Source organism: Meleagris gallopavo, chromosome 1 (genome assembly GCF_905368555.1).
Source record: "Meleagris gallopavo chromosome 1, MGAL_WU_HG_1.1, whole genome shotgun sequence".
NCBI classification, from domain to species: domain Eukaryota; kingdom Metazoa; phylum Chordata; class Aves; order Galliformes; family Phasianidae; genus Meleagris; species Meleagris gallopavo.
This window is the reverse complement of record NC_139404.1, coordinates 87,752,482-87,772,354: the sequence shown is the minus strand read 5'-3', so window position 1 is coordinate 87,772,354 and position 19,873 is coordinate 87,752,482. Positions and strand designations below refer to the sequence as shown.

General features: G+C 37.8%; 1 protein-coding gene across 1 annotated transcript in view; it reads right to left on the bottom strand.

Moving 5' to 3' along the window:
- The window catches only part of TMPRSS7 (transmembrane serine protease 7), a 29,640-nt gene extending 10,848 nt beyond the window's left edge, over nucleotides 1-18,792 (bottom strand). Inside the window, exons 1-9 of the mRNA XM_085239861.1 lie at nucleotides 18,724-18,792; nucleotides 14,304-14,496; nucleotides 13,372-13,502; nucleotides 10,879-10,946; nucleotides 9,671-9,864; nucleotides 8,736-8,774; nucleotides 3,953-4,181; nucleotides 2,938-3,068; nucleotides 1,595-1,707 (exon numbers count right to left, since the gene is read on the bottom strand). Of these exons, the coding sequence (XP_085095987.1) occupies nucleotides 1,595-1,707; nucleotides 2,938-3,068; nucleotides 3,953-4,181; nucleotides 8,736-8,774; nucleotides 9,671-9,864; nucleotides 10,879-10,946; nucleotides 13,372-13,502; nucleotides 14,304-14,496; nucleotides 18,724-18,774 (1,149 nt within the window). The 5' untranslated portion in view covers nucleotides 18,775-18,792. The remainder of the gene's footprint in view (nucleotides 1-1,594; nucleotides 1,708-2,937; nucleotides 3,069-3,952; nucleotides 4,182-8,735; nucleotides 8,775-9,670; nucleotides 9,865-10,878; nucleotides 10,947-13,371; nucleotides 13,503-14,303; nucleotides 14,497-18,723) is intronic.
- Nucleotides 18,793-19,873: the final 1,081 nt, after the last annotated feature.

Below are 19,873 nucleotides of genomic sequence, written 5' to 3'. Positions count from 1 at the left end.
AGCAAAGACACTGCACCTGTGCCACCTTTGAAATGCTAGGACTTATTTCGACAATAACATGGTAGCTTTTTATAGCAGATGATCAGCCAAGGACTTGCTAATATTATGGAAAATATTTTAAGCCTAGCAGTATCGTAAGAGCTAATTGTAACTTCCTTTATTAAAAGAAACAGAACTTTTTAAGAAACAATGCTGCCTCTTGCAAAAGCAAGGGCTGAGTCACAGCAAGAATCAAGAAATGAAAATTTTTCCTCCTTTCTTACAGAAAATACATAATGCGGAAAATTTCAGCATCAAACTTCAGGGAAATTAAACTGTTTTGAGAAAAGAACACAGACAACTCCCAAGATTTATGTTGGCAAACTGTACTTCAGAAGTTCAGGCTTAAGTTTAGCAAAAAGGTCATCACCATAATTTTCTAGAGGAGAAAAAAAGCTGCAGATCTTGGCTAGCTAGACATCATTCAAATGGTACAATTCAACATGGGTAACTAGAAGCTAAAGTAGGATGACAGGCAGAGTAGAACACATTTTATCCATTATCCTGTTCTCACAGAAAAATCTGTGATTCCAAACAAGTACCAGAAAATTTCCCCAAAATCCCAATCTTGCAGTTTGTTTTATTTTCCCAATTTGGACAGCTGATCTTGCTACAAAAGAGGATGTAGTAATACATTTTATTCATAACTTTAGAAACACCACCACTCATAAAGAAGGAGGGCAACACCTTAAAGAAAGAACAAGTCATCAAAACCATCCAGAAATCCAAAAAGAGCTAAGGCGGAATATAAGTTTATCCATTTGAAGGTCAACGAAGAAGAAACATTAAAACAAACTGTGATTTCTGGAATTTGAACTACTAAAAATGACTAAAGTTTGCTATAGTCAATCACAGGATGATTGTAATGCACTAACTTGACTTGACTGTGAAGGGCAAAACAAAACCAAAGATCATCTCATAGCAGAAAATCTACTATCAGATTTCTTGGATAACTGGAAAGACTAATGTCATCAGAAAATGGATAATAAAATTATCTTAAACAAAATAAACTTCAAGTTATTTGTGTTCAGGAAAGTGGCTGAAAAGATAAGTAGAAGGATTCTAAGAAAAAGTAGTCTGTGGGATTGCGTTGTTTGAACAGACCATCTTAGAAGAGAACAATTTATTATGCATAATGAAAATAGACTGAAAGAAGTTATCAGAGAAGCAGCAATACTAGTGAGATTAGAGGAAAAAGGTTCCTTTTTGTCCTCTTCATTTTTCCTCCAATTTGAGAAGTTTGAAAGAGGAGAAGAAATATTTAATTCCTGCATTTTCTGAAGCAATTCTGCAAGCTAAATGTCAAAATTTATTTCTTCTCAGCTCTTTACATTTGTAATGAATCAGACAACTTAGGAAGAGTTTTTTCTACATTAAGAATAAATGCACTGAAAACGAAACCAAGTGAGCACAGACAGCTATTCAGCTGTGCCATTTTTAGAAACTGCCATATCTATGAGCATAAAGATTACCCTCTTCTCAATTGTTTCTGCTATATTTCCAGTCATTGTGTGCTCAAAAAAAGTAACAGCACTTAGAAAGAAATCTGTGTTACCTGGAAGTTCCACGCACAAAGACATTTTGGAGGGTAATAGCTCGGATAATAAGGACTTGTGATTCTCCCTTCATAGCCAATTTTCTCTTTTGTCACTATGGCTTTTCCACACCCTACAGAAAAAAAAAAAAAGAGGAGGCAAAAGATGGTAAACCATCTACTTCCAGCAAAGCTATTTAGTTAGCTACACATTCAAGTCTTACCAATATTTCACTGTAAAACTGGACAACTTAGGAATCATGTTTATCTGGTTTCAAGTTGTCATGAATTACCCTTTCCAGTGTTGCAGACGGATAAGGGTTGTAAACTCTAAGAACGCTTGCTGAGATTCTGCTTGATGAGAGGCACATGCAACAGAGTAAGCTCATACTGTCCATTGGATATTCTAAGGCTGTCAGAAATTACTGCAAATTTAGGCTTTAGCTCAGAGGTTTGGAAACGACAATGTTTTTTCCTTCTTTAAAGAGAGCTCTTTACTGGGATGTTGACTTCTGTCTTAGCTCCGTGGGAACAGGAGAAAACAATGTGAAGCATTATCAGCCTCCTGCAAGCCAAAATGTATTTTTATAACATACCAATGCATTCAGACAGTTTAAAAGCAAACAAAACCAAACAAGTAACAACGTATCCTGAACATAAAGCTACTTATGATGCAAAATTAATCACGTGCTTTTATGATGGCATTTCAGTGCTTAATCACTCTCACCACTGAAAGTAAGCAGTGCCTTTTTGAGCAGCTTAATTGCAGCTTCATTTCCTCTTTTGGATTGCGTTGTACTTTGTCTTTATGCTACAAGGGTGAGGTTCCATATACACTTTATGATTGTGACTGATTTCTTCAAGCTTAAACCAATAAAAGGCAGAAGAGTCCTAATGAACAAACATAACTGACTCCTTTGTGTTACTGAGGAAGCAGAGACCAACAATCAAATGCAGACAGAGCTACTGAAGCTTTTCTCTCTCAAAGTAATTCTCAGTACTGAGGTCCTTCCTCCTTTAACGTTATCACCGAGACCCAAATCAGGAGAAAGGCCTGAGCGCTGCCACATCTGGAATAACAACTCCACCTACTGGCACACTGCAGTTCTGACCTACTAAGTTCAGTCAGTGCCGGTTCAGCTTTCTACACTCGTATTTTGAGTAGACTGCTAATCTGAACAGCTGAAATTACTCCTGAGCCACTTAGTAATGCAGAGGAGATAAAGGAGAGATAAGAATGTAGGGAAATACTGAGATACAGAATTGTAAGGAGTCATTTATTCACAGTAACGAATAAGATAGCCACGTAGGGCTTTTAGGTAGAAAGAATACAGTAAATGCATTTCCACACATAACAAACTCACTTTCTTGCGTAATGACCTCAAAATAGCCATGGAATCCCTTCTGTTCCTTTATATGTGCTGCCTTAAATATTACCAGCATCAGATTATTCGTGGATACAAGTGACACCAAGGAATCAGCTGGTTCGCAAGCCCTATGGGGGGGGAAAAAAGGAGTAATTTGCATTAGCAACACGTTGTTCCCATTTTGAGTTTTTCCCTGCTGCAGTGCTCATGTACTTTAAAGCCTAGTTAAAAAAAAATCCATGCATTTAAACTCAGAAGTGCCTCTAATTAGACCAGTTAGAAACACCACTGATCTCTATTGACAGAAACTTAGAATGGCTTAGGCTAGAGAGGACCTGAAAACTCATTTCTTTCCAAACCCCCTGCTGTGAGCAGGGTTGCCACCCACTAGGATCAGGCAGCCCAGGATCCCATGCAACTCATCCTTGGGATGGGGCATCCACAAACTCTCTGGGCAGGCTTATCACCCTTAGAGCAAAAAGTTTCTTCCTAACATCTAAGCTAAACATCTCTTTTAGTTTAAAGCCATTCCCTCTTGTCCTATCACTATCACACTGTGTAAAAACTTAGTCCCCCTCCTGCTCATAAGCTCCCTTCAAATACTGGAATGCCCCAGTGAGGTCTCTCTGGAGCCTTCTCTTCTCCAAGCTAAAGAAGCCCAACTTATGTGGAAGACAAGTTCTCCTACAGGAAGAAATTATGACATTTTCTTCCAGTTAACATCTGTTTCCCGCTGATAAAGAGAAAATTCCATCCATTAATGCATGAACTTTTCATATTTCATTATGCATGTGAAGATGCACTCTATTTGTAAAAATAAAGAAGAATCTGAAGAATATGTAACAGTTTCTTTAACTTTTCCACTTCTTTACAGGGATTTTAAAATAAAAAAAGAGTATTTTTGGTATTGTGTACATAGAGATCAGAGTACTTTAAACAAAGCCAAAAATAATCATATGACAAATCTTCAGAAAAGATTGTCAATGAATTCTCAATGAGAACATATACTCACCGATACAGTATCTTATGTTTGATTGGCATCAAAGAGTCATAAATAGTTAGTGAGTCAGTGATGCAGTTATCTGCTTCAATCTGAAGGGATACTACTGAAAGACGAATAAGATAGCCCACTAATGCTATCAGTTTAAGATAGCAGATTGTTCCCCCAGAAGTAGCACGGATATCCAGAGGAAAACGTTCATGTAGATGATCAGCATGCAGATCATACATACAATTTGTTCCTGTGGAAACATCACATTTTCAGCACTGGAAACCTGCTCGAAAACTCTTAAATCCATGCAGAGTAAAAAAAAAAAAAAAAAAAAAAAGCCTAAATATAATTTTGAACTAAAGCAATGTAAGAATGTAAGAATGTTTGCCTATCCAAATAGGAAAACAAAGTAGTCTGTGCCATTCACTGTTTTTATTCTACTTAAAAGTCTGTGATAAAGGAGAAGTCTATTCATAAAGCTAAAGAGCATGGCAAAGAGTACTGTAAATAAATAGCTGTAAGGGTACTGGTACAAAAGCTCTGACATTTTGTGCAGCACATGTCCACAGTTATCAAAGACCTCCAAAGGATAATAACAAACAATTATTCCCTGGGAAATGTTCAGATTCACTATTAATACAAGTTGAAAGTGATTCTAGAAACTTTCTTGTTTAACCTCCTGCACAAAGTAGAGCCAAAATGAATTCAGATCAGGATTTTGTAATGTCAAGTCCTAAAAACATTTGCAGTATTAAAAGTCACTGTTAGAAAATAAGTGCTATAAAAAATAGACAATACAACCTAGCCTACACAAACTGTTATTATTAAAAAACAACAACTACAAAAGCCTGCATCATATATTAGACAAAAATCACCAAAGTTACCCTACTTACATACAATTTTCAAACTAAGCTGAACAAAGCAAGGCAATCAAGTCAAATATATTGCGGTCTTTGTTTCAATTAAATATGGCAGTCCCCATTCAGCAAAATGCTTAGGGATTTTTTTGTTTGGTCATACCTAGAACTCTTAACATAGCACTTTAAAAGGTGAGAAGGAGCAAACAAGCAAATTAGCAAAAATAAAACTCAGTAAATATTTGCATGAATCTCTACCTTCTAAGGAGACAAGTGTCTGAAATAGTTACATTAGTGGAGCTTCAATTAGAGCACTGAGAAAATTTGTCCTCACTCATCAACTCAGATTGAATGATGGTGTTTTAATTGCTAGATGTTCAAGATAGGAAAAGGCAGGCCTTACCCAACTTCCACTTTTAAGTTACAATCTTGAAACTAACGCTATAAATGCTTGAGAACATTTTGTCAGAATCACATGCCATTCAAGTTCAATTACAGTTATAACTATTTAGAGCTTTGGTTGAACTATTGTTTCTTCCTTTTTTTTTTAATCTCTTTCCAGTAACTTTTTTTTTTTAATAGTAGTTCTTTCTGCATATTTTCTCACCCCCTAACACAGCCAGTTTTAAACCAACTGAAATTCCTTAGAATTCTATTACTGTCATTATTGCTACAAAGCGAATTGCAGTGTGACTAGCTCATTGCTGGTAAAGAGCGTGACATATAGAATTCAGAGCCAGCCCTGGTGCGAGAAGTAATCATAGAGTCATTGAGTCACAAAATGGCTTGGGTCGGAAGGGACCTTAAAGACCATTCAGTTCCACCACCCTGCCATGGGTAGGGCTTCCACGCACTGGATCAGATTGCCCAGGGCTACATCCAACCTGGCCTGGAATGCCTCCAGGGATGGGGAAACCACTTCTCTGTGCAGCCTGTGCCTCACTGCCCTCTGTATGAAAATTTTCCACTTAGCATTTAAACTAAATCTCCCATTTTTAATTTGAAAATATTCTTCCTTGTCCTACTACTATCTTCCCATGTAAAACTTGATATCCCTCCTAAGCTCCCTTCAAGCTCTGGAAGGCCCCAGAGAGAGAGGTCTCCCCAGACCTTCTCTTCTCCAGAACAATCCCAGCTACTTGAACATTTCTTCATAGGAGAGATTCTCTTGCTCTCTGATCATCTTTGTGGCCTCCTCTAGACCTGCTCCAACTGCTCTATGTCTTTCTCTTGTGCTGAGAGTCCCAGGATGCAGCATTCCAGCTAGGGCCTCACAAGCATAGGTAGATGGGAAAAATCGCCTCCCTCTCCTTGCTGGCCACCCCTCTTTTGATGCAGCCCAGGATACAGATGGCCTCTCAGGCTGCAGGCACACACACTGTTGGCTTGCCTCAAGCTTCTCATCTGCCAGGACCTCCAAGTCCTTCTCCACAGGGCTGCTCTCAGTGAGTTCTTCTCCCAGACCGTACACATACTTGATATTGCCTTGGCCAAAGTGCAACACCTTGCACTTGGCCTTGTTGAACCCCATTAGGTTCATGTAGGTCCACTTCTCAAGCTTTACAAGGTCACTCTGGATGGCATCCCTTCCTTCTGTGTTATTAACAGCACTAGTGAGCCTGATGTCATCAACAAACTTGCTGAGGATGCACTTAATCCCACTTCCATCTTTTCACCATATTCTATAGACCTAAGCAGACATAATCAGGGGAACCTAGCAAATGAAACTGCATCAATATATGATTTTCTGAACCATCATAGCAATTCATATTGTTGTTCTCCTACAACTTCACAAATATAAGCACTACTCATAGATAACAGTTATCAGCTGTGACAGACAACACTGTTAGTCTTTGAAAGATGTTTAGAACATGGCAGGCCATCCTTACCCCTTTATGTGAAAGATAATAGGTTAAATCCTAAGATAATAGGTTAAATCCTAATAAATAAATGAATGAATGAATGAATGAAATTTTAAAAACTATTCCTCTGCCCTGGAACACTGAAGTGGAAAATGAAATTGCTATGCAAGCGAGCAACAATATATTTAATTCTGTTATGTAATTAAAATGTCCATAAAGAGATGTGCAAAAGAAATATTACAATAAATTGTGAGCTTTGGAATTTGAACTACTAAAAAAGGATTTAATTTTGTCATAGTTTTAGGATTGACTGTAATGCACTAATATAACTTGACTGTGAAGAGCAAAACATAAACCAAAGATCATCAGATGCTACATTTCTCATAGCAGGAAATCTACCACCAGTTTTTTTTCTGGACTAACTGGAAAGATTAATGTCATCAGACAAGGTGTAATGAAACTATCTTAAACAAATGTAAACTCCCAACTATTTGTATTCAGGAAAGCATCTAGAAATATTAAGAAAAAGGATACTAAGAAAAAATAGTCTGTGGGATTGTGTTGTTTGGATAGACCATTTTAGAAGGCAATTATACAATTTAAGTAGGTTGCTCTGAAAGTAACATTTCCTATTTATTACCCTGGAAACTACAACAGATAAAAAGAGAGCAATGACACTATTTGATAGAGTAAATTCACAGCTACAAAACGCTGCTTTTCAACAGAGTCACTACTTTTAGCTATGCATTTTTACCAACGATGAACAAGAGCCTGGATGCTGCACTTGTACACATCTGCATCTGCAGAAGTGACCCACCATTACCATACGTATCACCTACTGCCTCAGTGTGCTCACATCTACTGTTTGGTCTCCATAAACATTCAGCTAGCATCGATGAACACCAGTGGGTACCACTTTTTTCAAATGGAAGAATTTGATGACGTACCTTAGTTTCATACTCACTTCCTGGTCTAGTATTAGATATGGAGGCTGGTGATCCTGCTTGCAAAAGGGAGGTTGGAGCTTGATGATCCTTGAGGTCCCTTCCAACACAAGTCATTCTATTCTATGATTCACTGCCAGATCCCATTGTGTGAGACTGCCCCTCTGCTGCCATCTGTCACATGGCAACAAAATGTAAGAGAATACTGACAAGAAGGTTCAGCGTCTACTGCCATGCCATCAACATCTGCCTCTGACTTCGTGGGCCAGTATAATAAAATAGGAAGCATTACTTTCAGAGCAGCCCTTATACAAGTTAATATCTCAAAAATCATAGATACAGAGGGGAATAAAGACCTTAAAAATCAAAAGAGTGTGATTTGACAAGAAGAAGAATAAGCCTGTGTCAAGGAGCAAGAGATACCAGCAAGCCCCTGTCTGACTGACAGCGTTAAATCAAAGACTTAACAGGTAGCTCATACAGATTGGTTAGTTTATTAATGCTTAGTCTAGCAGTGGTTTTTTCTAGGTATCTACTGCACGTGCTAACGAACAGAGCTGTGACTTACTTTTGAACTCTTCTTGTCTGCTTCTAAAGTCTCTGCATACCAACAAAGAATCTCACAGGGAGGTTTAATCACATTTAATCAGATAGGAATGTAAGCAGTGTCTCCCACTACCCTGGCCAAATTGAACTGCTTGGACTAACTTCTGCTGGGGAATTCATTTAAAAGAAAAACACATCATTAACCTTGGAGAAAAGGGAGTAAGTAGGATAAAGGATAGAGAAAAGCTTTGTTATTGTTCAGGGTAAAAGCCAATAAACAGATTTAAACTCAGTACTGTCCAAATTAGAACAGGTTTATATTCTTTTCAGCATAGAGTAACTGGCAAAAAACTGCTAAGTTTATTCCCCACCATGCCACTGATACAGTCAAATTTTAACAGTCAAAATGAAAGCAGATAGTTTCTGTATTTGTCAGATGCAAAACTCTTGGTCACTCTAACAGCAAGTAAGCAAGAAATGCCAGGGCTGAATTTAACCCTTTTAAATTAATACTGAGCAGTACCTTTGAGTCTTAAGACATGAATTAGAACTCATCCACTACCTCTGCCAGGAAGCTGCCAAAATGGTGAATTACCTGTTCCTGTTGTTGACCAGTAATCTGACCGAAGACCTGCTGCACAAAAGAGAGGTCACATGAGTCTTCCCATTTGCACAAAAACCAGAATTCAGTGTTTGATTCTATCACACATTCCTAATCCTAGCACTATGCACATAGAATGAAACATCTGTCTCAGTGAGGAAAACTGCCCGAGCCCATTCCATCTCTGCAAATCCTGCAGGCTGCTTTGGAAGTATCAGTCATGTCTGCAGTCATGTCTGCAGTCATGTCTGCAGACAAAACCTCAGCTCCTGAGGAACGAAGGGACTGCATCTCAATTAAGCAATCCAATTCAATTGAAGGCCTGAGGCATAGGTACCTAGGAACTGATTTCCTCACCCTTGATCTCAAATTATTTTTCAGCTTCCAGTCCGGGAGGTTTATTCACATAAAGCTTGATCTGTCCTTTGTTCACAGAGCTAAAAATCTTAACCTACATTGTAACTAATTACATTAAACAGGGTCTTGAATCCTTCCCCGCTAATTTCTTCCCTAAACAGGAATGGCATAGTGTATAGAAGTTGTGTACTGTTTATTTATTTAACTGTAATAAAGGTGTGAACAAAAATCTCCTTTTCAGTGGAGTGGGTTGAAGTTTGATCCTTGCATAAAAAGAGACCCATCACCTTGTGACACCTTCTAGGTCACAGCCTAAGCCAAATCTAAGTTGGCTGCAAGGTGTCAGGCTCAGCTCCAGAATTAGAAGATAAACACTCCAAGTACAGAAAGGATTGCTCTTGTACCTTAATTTGACTTCCAATCTTTTCTTTTCTACACCACCAGCTCCTCTCCCCCCATGATAGAGATGTTGGTATATTTATAGAATCTGCAACTCCAAGGGTAAAAAAAAAAAAAAAAAAAAAAAAAAAAAAAGTGTCCCTTCAAGGACAGGGACATGTACTAATACTAACCACTCAGTACAATGGAGTCCATGTCAACTGCAAGGTCCTGAAGAGTTCCCACTGAGGTCCGGTTAACGATGCTTGTCTGAATAGAATCCTTTAAAATGGCAGCCACACAGTCCTCACACAGTGCTTGGCCTTTCGCCTGCGGTACCACAAATACGATCCAGAAGTGAATAAGAAGGCCTCCATTATTGTTGTTACTGAAATAAGAAGGTCCTACAGATTACTATCATGTTGAAAGTTTTCCGAAGACTAGACTCTCAACACAAGCTTCTTTTGAACAATATGGCTCATTTACAGATTGTCTTGTTGGTTTGATATGAATATATTTCTCTTCTGAAGAAAGGAGACCCAAAATGCATGTCTTATGCCCAGTTGAGGATCTTGAGTAGGTGATTTTCTGGCTCTTGTGGTTTGCCTAAAAACATCATAACTACTTGAGTAAGAGCTGGATTACCTCCTAAAAATTGTAACAGGAATGGTACAATTGCTATCTCCAGAAATGCAGAACTCTGCATCTCAGTGCATCTCACGCTGTACTGAGTACTGTAGTGTGCAAGAACCAATTTCTACACTACTTAGGTAATACTTTAGATGCTGAATATGGTCACATCAATCTTTGCCCATTAGACAAGAAGAAAACTCCTTAAATCAAACGTAAGCCAGAAACTCCTGTTCCAAAACTGTTCTTAGTTCATGAGGATTGAGATACTTAATCCTTTCACATCAACTGCACTTTTAATACTAAAGTAAACATACTTTATCACAGCATAGAGGTTTTTCCTTTCTCCCATGCAAAGACATCAGTCAGTACAAAATATTTTAATATCAATAGCACCTCTAAAATACATCAAACTCTGTAACGTAAATAATACAGAGTTTTGTTGTAACAGCATGTTAGAGTGGCTAAACATCAGAGTATTGATGACTTATCAGCCAAAGTATTACCACACTTCTTCAGGGACATTATTTCTGTGTAACTTAAATTAACCTTAAATTTCCATTTACCCTGCAGAAAACAAACTGTTGAAATGACTTTAGCTTGCTCTTACTTGCATGAAAGGAATTGGTGCAGGTTATACTTATATTTTGCTATCAGTGCAAGTGATTACCAGAACGATTAAATCATAGTGACCAAAACCAGGCTTCTCTTGTGGGCTCATTGTATCATGTATCATCAGCAAAAAAAATGAATGCATTGACCACAGTTTTACCTGACTTCTGTAACAGTGGACTGCTTATAAAATTTGGAGAAAGAGGAGGTAGTGTAAACCAAGTTCATCTGAAAGAGAAAGTATTAAGCTGATAAAGATTTAGCATTTCAAAAAATCAGACATACCTAGAGATGTTCTAGGCCTAGATTTTCCCAGGAATATCCTCTTTTTCACCAAGAATAAAAAATCAGCACACATGTCCAGACATACAGCAATAGACATGGACAGATTGGCTCTGCAATGCACCAATACTGAGTCCAGTATTAACAGGAACATCATATCTTCTGTACAAGGCCAGCTGATGTGTACAGCAAACACTTTTCCCAAATAAAAGAGTTTTGAAAAGGGTGCACATTCTTTGCTCCGAAAGTTCCAAACACAAAGTCCTTCTCTCTCCAAATACAAAACCTTTAGAGCCAATCTTCAGGAAAAGAATGGGCACTCATAACATGCACGTTACCACTAAGATGCATCGAACAGTATACAATAGATTTTTTATTATTATTTATTTATTTATTTATTACAGAATTACAAGAAGATTGAGGTTTGAAGTTGAGGTTGGAAGGCGCCTCTGAAAATCATCTAGTCCAACCTCTTCAAAGCAGCATCAACAACTGCTCAGGGCCACAACCAGTTGGTTTTATATCTCCGAGAATGGAGACTCCACAATCGCTCTGGACCACCTGAACACCATCACCAGAAAACAATGCTTACTGTTTGGTTGTTGTGTTCCTTATCCCAATATTAATGGGGAATTTTCTCTATTAGCAGCTTAGCATTAACATATTTCTTTCCAATATATATGGAGAAGGAAAAACTGCCATTTCATGCTGTGGGACTGCTATTGTGGAAAGTACACTCCCAGTTCTACCAGTTCTTTAGCTAAGAGTGTGATGATGCCATATTACTTCATTTCTCTTGTTGAAGGAGGTGCGCTGCTAATACCACCAGGTGGCATGTACCTCAAGCTGTTCAGACCCTGTCCTGCAGCTTAATCATTAACATTAATACCCAAGGGACTAACACGGATTTTTTTGAGGCAAAGCCTGTGAAAGTCACATTACTGTTATCTCCTTACTTTTGGTGTTTGACAAAAAAGACTGAACAATTCTTTTTAAGGGCCTAAATAAAATAGGTGGAGTTCAATCTTTCTCCAGATTAGGTTGCAAAGGATTTTATACACTGCTGTTACTATCAAAGGGGAAACATTCTATCCTGAGAGGTTCTTCAGCTGCTGTTCTGGGGATCTCAGAGCCATGAATCATAAACAAAGGTGTTTCAGTGACAAAAAGCAAACACAAACCTCAAAAACTCAACTCCCCTGCATCCCTACCAGCCTTTTTAGCCAATAGTCAGGTAACAAGATGTACTGTATCAGTAGTGCAAAATTCTATCGGTGAGTTCAAGCAAAGTTTAGAGACAAGAAATAATTTCCAGGTTATGTTCAAGTAGAAGGTGGTGACACTGCCAGTTCACTCTCTTATCTGTCACCTCCCTCTGCTGAAATAGCAGCAAGATAAGCCAGGACAAGAGCAAGACATAGGGCCCAAAGAAGGTTGGAGCTGCTCCCTTGTGGGTGGGGAAAAGCAGTATCTGCACAGCTCCATCTCTGGCCTGAAAGCACTTCAAGAGTGCATGAAAAGAAAACTAATTTCAAGTCTTTCATGACAGCTTCTAGGGGAAAAATGTCATCCCTCTTATCAAAGATAGAACAGGAAAACATGACCATGAGTTCATATTATAAGATGGCAAAAAATGAGCAATTACTCATTGTTTGCATTGACTTGTTTACTTGTTTTAGCTTTTTTTTTTTTTTTTTTTTTTAAACTAGTGCTTTAATCCTTTTGTGGACAGTGCTGCATTACTAGACTGCAGTGTTTTTTTCCTGCCCACACTACATGTCTTCAAAGGCAAATTCGCTCGTAATTGAGATGCACACCTCCCCTTTCCAGCTCTAAAGTAGTTCTAACTGTATACCTCCAACATACCTCCAACACTGAGCACTCCTTCTACTGTGACTGATCAAGGCATTTGAGAAGAATAATGCTATTTAGAATATCTGGTATCAGAAAGAAATGTAAATGTGTATCAGAGTTCTAGTGTAATTGTAGATGCTCTAAGACAGCAGACTGGCAGCAGATACCAATTTGAACACAAAAGACCTCATCAATGTCTTGAAAGTGGCAATTAAGTTTGAAGGATTTGTGTAGAGTTCTGTTCACAGACTCAGATTTGTGGGGGACAATATCTAAAATTTTTAGTAAATGTAAATGTCAAACAGACTTCTCCAAAGTTTATTTTGACAATAGTAAGCTATAACCAGCTAGTTCCTTTCTGCCTCCAGACAGCCACCTTTGCAGTCTTCTGAGGGAGGGAAAAAAAAGAAAGAAGCAGAATACCACAGCAGTCTTGATAGCACCTGAAATTTGCACCTCTTGTTTACAGCTCTAGTCCCTGCTACTTGTTGCTAGCCGAGCAGCCCACTCATCTTACCACACGCTGGACGTTCTGTGCAACAGAGAGAAATTCTTTTGACTCCTTCTGCCTATATTCAGGGAGAAACTCTATGTTGGCAACACGGAACAACCCAACAAAGTACAACACATCTTTGTTTTCTGCCTGAACTGCAAGAAAGAAAGAAAACAAACTAGTTATTTTTTAAATAATGCATAAATGCTAAACCAAGTTCATCCATTCAGCCTTACAGTGGAGATAACTACCAAATCGACACTAAATTTTCATGGCCAGTTGATTTAGATGAGTACTATGTTATAAAGGTTAATTAAAAACCTGTTTTGTGCACACAATATAAGATACAATGGTATGAACGAACAAGCATAATGAAGGCAGTGTCAATGTTCATATCCTGGAGTGTCCCTAACGAACGTTAGGCAGTACTAGGCTTTCACTGTCCACATCAAGCACGAAGGCAACACTCCACAGGAATATCATTTCTTTTCTTGTCCTGTCTAGTGTTTTTACAGATCATGAAAAAAGTATTTGCTTTCTATATTTTCCTCCTTCTTCTTTAAACCTATTCCGCATAAGGAACAAAAGATTTACCTGGTCTCCAGCAGGCTAAGAAACACAGTGGAAGTCACAATTTACGAGGAATCAAGTTATCATAACTATTTGCACAATTAGCTAGCACACAGGAAATACTTTGTGTAATCTTTGATAAAAGACAACGCACAATACCTAAACCAATTGCTGTGAATTTACAAACATAACAGCAGGCAGTCATATGAAGTTCTAACAAAGATATTCAAAATTCTTCCATGTCCCATTTAAATAAGATTCATGAGGGTTGGTTTGTTTGTTTGTTCTGCTCTTTAAGAAAGAGCCTTCAAGATAAGGAAGATCTACAAACACTGAAAGTGTTATTAGTGACATTTGAAAGAGGCCTGAACTTTTCAGCAACTCACCAATGAAAAGCCACAGTAAAGTCCAGGTTACAACTCCTAAAACAAATAGAATGAGGGTAAAAAGAATTATTTGGTTTTGAAAATTCCACAGCATCTTTTCTTTTTTCTTCAGCTTGCCATGTTTTTTCCTCGCCAGAATCCTCTTTACCAACTTGTCTTCTGCAGATACCATTTGGACTGAGATGTTGGCTACCTAAAATAAGGTGAGAGACAACAAGCAAATGTAAAAGCATTTGACCGATAAAAAGCTAGAACAGAAGCCCACACACAGTCATCTGTCACTGCACATACAAAACCATTATTTATGCAGCAGCAGTTTAAATTGCAGTCAGGAAACAAGGTATGTTTTTTTCAGACAATTGCAGAGGGTACATAAAAACACAATGGGCCCTAGGATAACAGCTTACTATGCAATAGGAATCCAGAATTAACCATCTGAACAAACATTTATACCTTGTGCATCTCTCATTAGTGTAAATTAGCCCTCTTTTTTTCTAAAGAGATGGCAAACTTGAATTATCTTTTACTGGTTTAAACTGCAGTGTATACACAGGCAAGTACTGCAGAACAGCAGCTTTCCACTGGCAACTTGCTGACATAACTTAGCAAGCAGTCTCACTACCCAAACATTCACTAGGGTGATGCAGATTTGGTGCAAAATCAGGCACACGTTCAGTCATTCATTCCTCTCTTTGCATGAAATAGAAGGGAAGTTTTAATAAGGTGTTCAGATAGTCTGTCCTCTTCCCAGTACTATGCTTGTCATTTCCCTGCTAAGGAACCAGGAGACAGGTGCATGCACACTATCCTTGCTTCCTCCCAAGCCTATGGTCAAAGCATCACTGCTCTTCTGAAAATAAAGTGTACTTTCTTCTCACACCGTGGCTATTCCAATAGTAGTGTACTCCGCTTCCTTTCAGGATGAAAAATCATGGGTTTGGGCAGCCTCTTCCTGCATATCCAGCTCCCTTTAAGAAATTCTCCCCAGTGAACAGGAGAAACAACAGAATTCTTGTTGGGATAGAACCTAAACACAGTTATTATCTGGATCTTCAGCCCCTTAGAAGATTTTTTTTGAACTACAGTCCCAGTTGTCCTAAACTATTCAGAATATCTCCTAACTGTCTTAACTCGGTTTGAAAGACTACTATGTGACCATATCTGCATTTACTGGGGCAGTTTCTATTCCCTATATTATTTATTCATCGTTTTGTCTGTTCTTCAGATGAAAATGCCTGAGGGAGTGCCTAGTACAAACGGATTCTCCATGCAAAAAAATCAATGCATGTACGCATATGAATACTGTCTATCAGTTGGTACATGCACAGCAAGAGCTGTCAGGGAAAATCTGTGGATTTCGTAAAATTCCTGCCAGGAGAGCTCTTGTGATAGTCAAATATTTCCTAACAACATCAGGCGAAGGTTCAACTATCTTTCCATGTTTCCATGTAACTTTCATTGTCTTATCCACACAGAGATTTGTTGGTAAGTTCCTGGGCCATTTGAGGTCTTAATAACTGAGTGCATTGGGTATGAACATAGACAGGGCCACAGTATCTAGCTTAATCTAGAATTATAACTATAGAAAAACTTACATTTGCTTTTTAAATCACAACTATAAGTTACAGAATATTGCCACATAATAGGGAAGATTCAAGAAACATCTCAAAAGTATGTTGATGCTTGTGAGAGGGAGGCACTCACGAGGATGCCTTGGAAAGCTATGGGATCTCCTTGAGAGAGGCGTTAACAAACTCCTGTCAAAAGTCAGTAGCAAGAGCTTTTTGTGGGAAGACTTGTATGAAGTGCATAACAGATTTTGGATCAAAAGACCTGGTTCAAGATTTCATGTATACAGAGATGAACTTCACCACTGCAAATTTAAGGAAAAAGCTCATTTTTGGATTTGGTCTTTCAGAACAGCTTAATTTTCGTGACCATTTTCAAAGTGCATTTCCCTCACTCTTCAGCCAACGTTATGCTATGTGTGGGCTGGGACATACTCAGATTTGCATCATCTCCCAGCTATTCAAATCAGAAATGTCTTGACATGACCCAGTGACAACCATCGCATTGTTTGCTCAGATGCAGATAGGCTACCTCTGCTGAGGTACGGACTACTCAAGGACATAGGAGAGGTCACGGCCACACCAGAACAGATACACATATATCAACACAGGCCTTGTCTTGTGCAAATCAAGCTGTTCCCAGCACTGAATAGGCCTTCGTATCCTCTGCAGGGCTAAAAGGAGTAGGCAGTGAGGAGACAGACTGCAACAAACTTCTAAGCTACTTGCCATGATTTAAATCTTGGAGGCCTCTCAAAAGATGCAGTAAAAGAATATGTGGCCTATCATAGAATAAAAGATATAGGCACAAGGTTCATTCTTCAACACTACCAATTGTATTTCTCTGGAGGAGGCATCTATCCAACAACTGCACAACTGCACTCCAAATTAACAACATGGGTTGCTACATTAACTCGGTGATTATAAAAACTGTATGCCTTTGGAGCTTGACATCCAGGAAGCGCTAGGCATAAATACTAGCCATCTGCAAAAGCCATTTGTGATATAATCTGAAATAAGTTTTTGTTTCCTTCTGCCTAATGCTATCAGAGCCACATCCGAAGTACTGCTCCCATGAGTACAAAAGAGATGTTGATAAACTAGAAGGGTCTTGAGCTTGTATTGTACCGTGAAAATCTGAGAGCTGTAAGTAAAATCAGTGTGAATAATGCTAGTCATATAATTCCCTGTCTAAAGTGTCTTACAGAGAACCATGCTTCTTTCTGTCATGCACGATGAAGAGACAGCTGCAACAGTCACCTGTGGAAGCAAGGGAAATTCCATCTGAATACATCAAAAATAAAGCATTTCGTCCTAAAGGCTGCACATGCCTAGAGTTATTCAAAACTCAGTGGGACTAGGCCCACTGTTCTGCTTTGCTCTGTTTGAAAATAGCAGTTGGTAGGTCACCTTCAGAAGTTCTCACCATCCTACACTTGTCTGATTCCCTGATATTATGCCCTAGCAATGCTTTAGACGAGAGAACTTTGTGTATCAAACAGACAGAAGCAAACTCATCATGACAAAAGTCCTGCCAGACCCACAGTCAAACACAACAGCTAGCCACCTTTGATTGCAGAGCTGAGAATGTACACGAGTTAAAGAAATGAGCAAGATTAATACTAGAATAATTAGACCCAGTAGTATACTTTACAATTTCCTCAAACAAAATGTGAAAAAACTTAATTGCAAGAGTCCTGGCCTATATCTTCTGTTTAGTATAATAGAGTACTTATTTTCCATGTTCTCAAAAGGGACAAAAGTTACCTGTTGTATTTGTAAGGCCTTACTAAGTACAATTTAATGCAAGGATAAACACAATTTGCCTGTTTTTTTTTTTGTTTGTTTGTTTGTTTTTAAGCTTTGTTCTATCCTGTAAAGTTCAGTTATACTCTCAGATGTTCACTAGTACAACTTAACACAGCTCAACAATGTTTAAGATCTGAAATTTGAGTCACTTTATAGATCAATGAGTACACTTGCTGCTTTTATCATGTTTCCCCCAAGAAAAAATTATACTCAAATCTTGACATTTCATTCTTGTTCATAGACCTAACAAGGCAGATTTATTTTTAAAAAACAGAAACAGAGATCCCTGTCAAGGATCAATAGAAATTACATGGGATTGATGTCACTGGAATATGAGTATACACTGGGAACAGTTTATATCTTCATCTACTGCAATGGTAATCTTATTTTTTTTAAAGATGCACTTCATGTATCAAGACTTGTACAGCAGTTTTCTGTTCAAGAATTCAGAGCAGTATTTAATGCTGTGCTCTAAGTTAAATTAGTTTATCATAAACAGTTTGTAAGTAGGAAGATAGATGCAAAGTTAAGCTGTTACCTTCCCTGAACAGGGATCACAATTATTAATTCATCTCTCTGCTGCTGCAGCTTACTTTCCGTATTCTAGAAGTGTTTTCCAGATAAAACTGCAATTTGACTATCACTAAATTATTTATTAACTTCTTTGTCATGAGTAATCCTCTTCTGTATCACCTCAAGGAAAAAAAAAAAAACAAAAAACAAAAAACAAACACTTCACTTACTCTAATGTTTAATTTCTTGTCTAGAAATAGATTTGTTTTTGGAAAAACATGCTGCCATGTTACTATTATAGGCTTTTCACATTGTTACTTTAACAATCCCATTATTTCAGCTGTCTGAAAATATATGTTATGAACAATTGGAAGATATACAAACATACATGGACTTTTACAAATTAAGCTATAAATTGTAAAGGTGTAAGAAATCTTGGAATGTCAAGGTTAGTACTTGAGAATTAGATCATAACAGATCTAATAGTGCCAAGTATATGAAATAAAGAATGCTTAAGTCAACCTACTTACACTTAGGTCATCTTCAGGCTTAGCTGCTGGGTGATCAATTCTTTCATCCATTCCAGCAAAATTAGTTTTATTGCTTGTCTCAGCTAAGAAAGCCTTGCACTTTTTCCCCAGGCTCTGCTTCTCCTTCTGAAGCTGAAGACAGCTAACAGCAATGACCAGGACCAAAAGAGGCATCAATTTACTTTGATGAGTTTCCAGTTGTAATCTCATCTGCCCTGTTGCTCATTTGTGAGTATTAGAAGGATGCTATCAAGTAACTTTAGACATCAAAGTCAGTCTGAATATAACAGGCTTTTCATAGTCTTTTTTTTTTTTTTTTAAGCTGAAATAGACTCCAGCTTGTTAACACATCAAATCAGGATGCTAAAATCTACGCATCATTAAAATCTAACAAAATAAGTTGCCATGAACAATAAAAACCATACCAAATAAAATGCAAATGAAAGAAAAATTACACAAGTACAGAGAAGGGGGAAAAAAAAAAGCACGCACCTTGAGTAAAGAGCACTTCAAGTAGCAAATGACCATTATAAACAAAAATAGCATTCTGACTCAGAATTTCATAAGGTATCTTTTGAAGATTCAGAATTAGTTACTTTATTGTAACCTAGAAATAAGCATATTTTATATTGTTAAAATAAATACAGTTTCAAACTGGCACTCCTTTTTTGTAATGAGAGGCATGAAGTCACTTGTACCATAATAGTAGCATCCTATTTTCCTTGATAATTAAATATTTATAGAGGATGTAAAACAGTACTTTCTTCAATGAATACTAACTATAGAGCTGTCTGCGCTCTTAAGTGATTAACAGTTTTAATGCCTTCCTTGGGTCAAGTTTGGAAATGGCATTGGAGAAAGGGCAACTTTATTTTATTTTCAAAAAGTACACGTTCTCTGAATTTATCACTTAATATATCAAGCCTACACTAAAAATCATGAAAACATTAGCAACATAATAATGGAGAGATATAGGATGGATAGAAAAGATGCAGCCAGACCTCATAACACAATCTCCAAGCAAAATCTACGCTCCATAGCTGTAACTAGCAATAGAATTCTTCAAATATGGGTCTATGGGTCAAGAAATCCTACAGTTACATGAAGTGTTTGTAAATTAAGATATTTTGTCTATAGGTTAGTCTTGGCT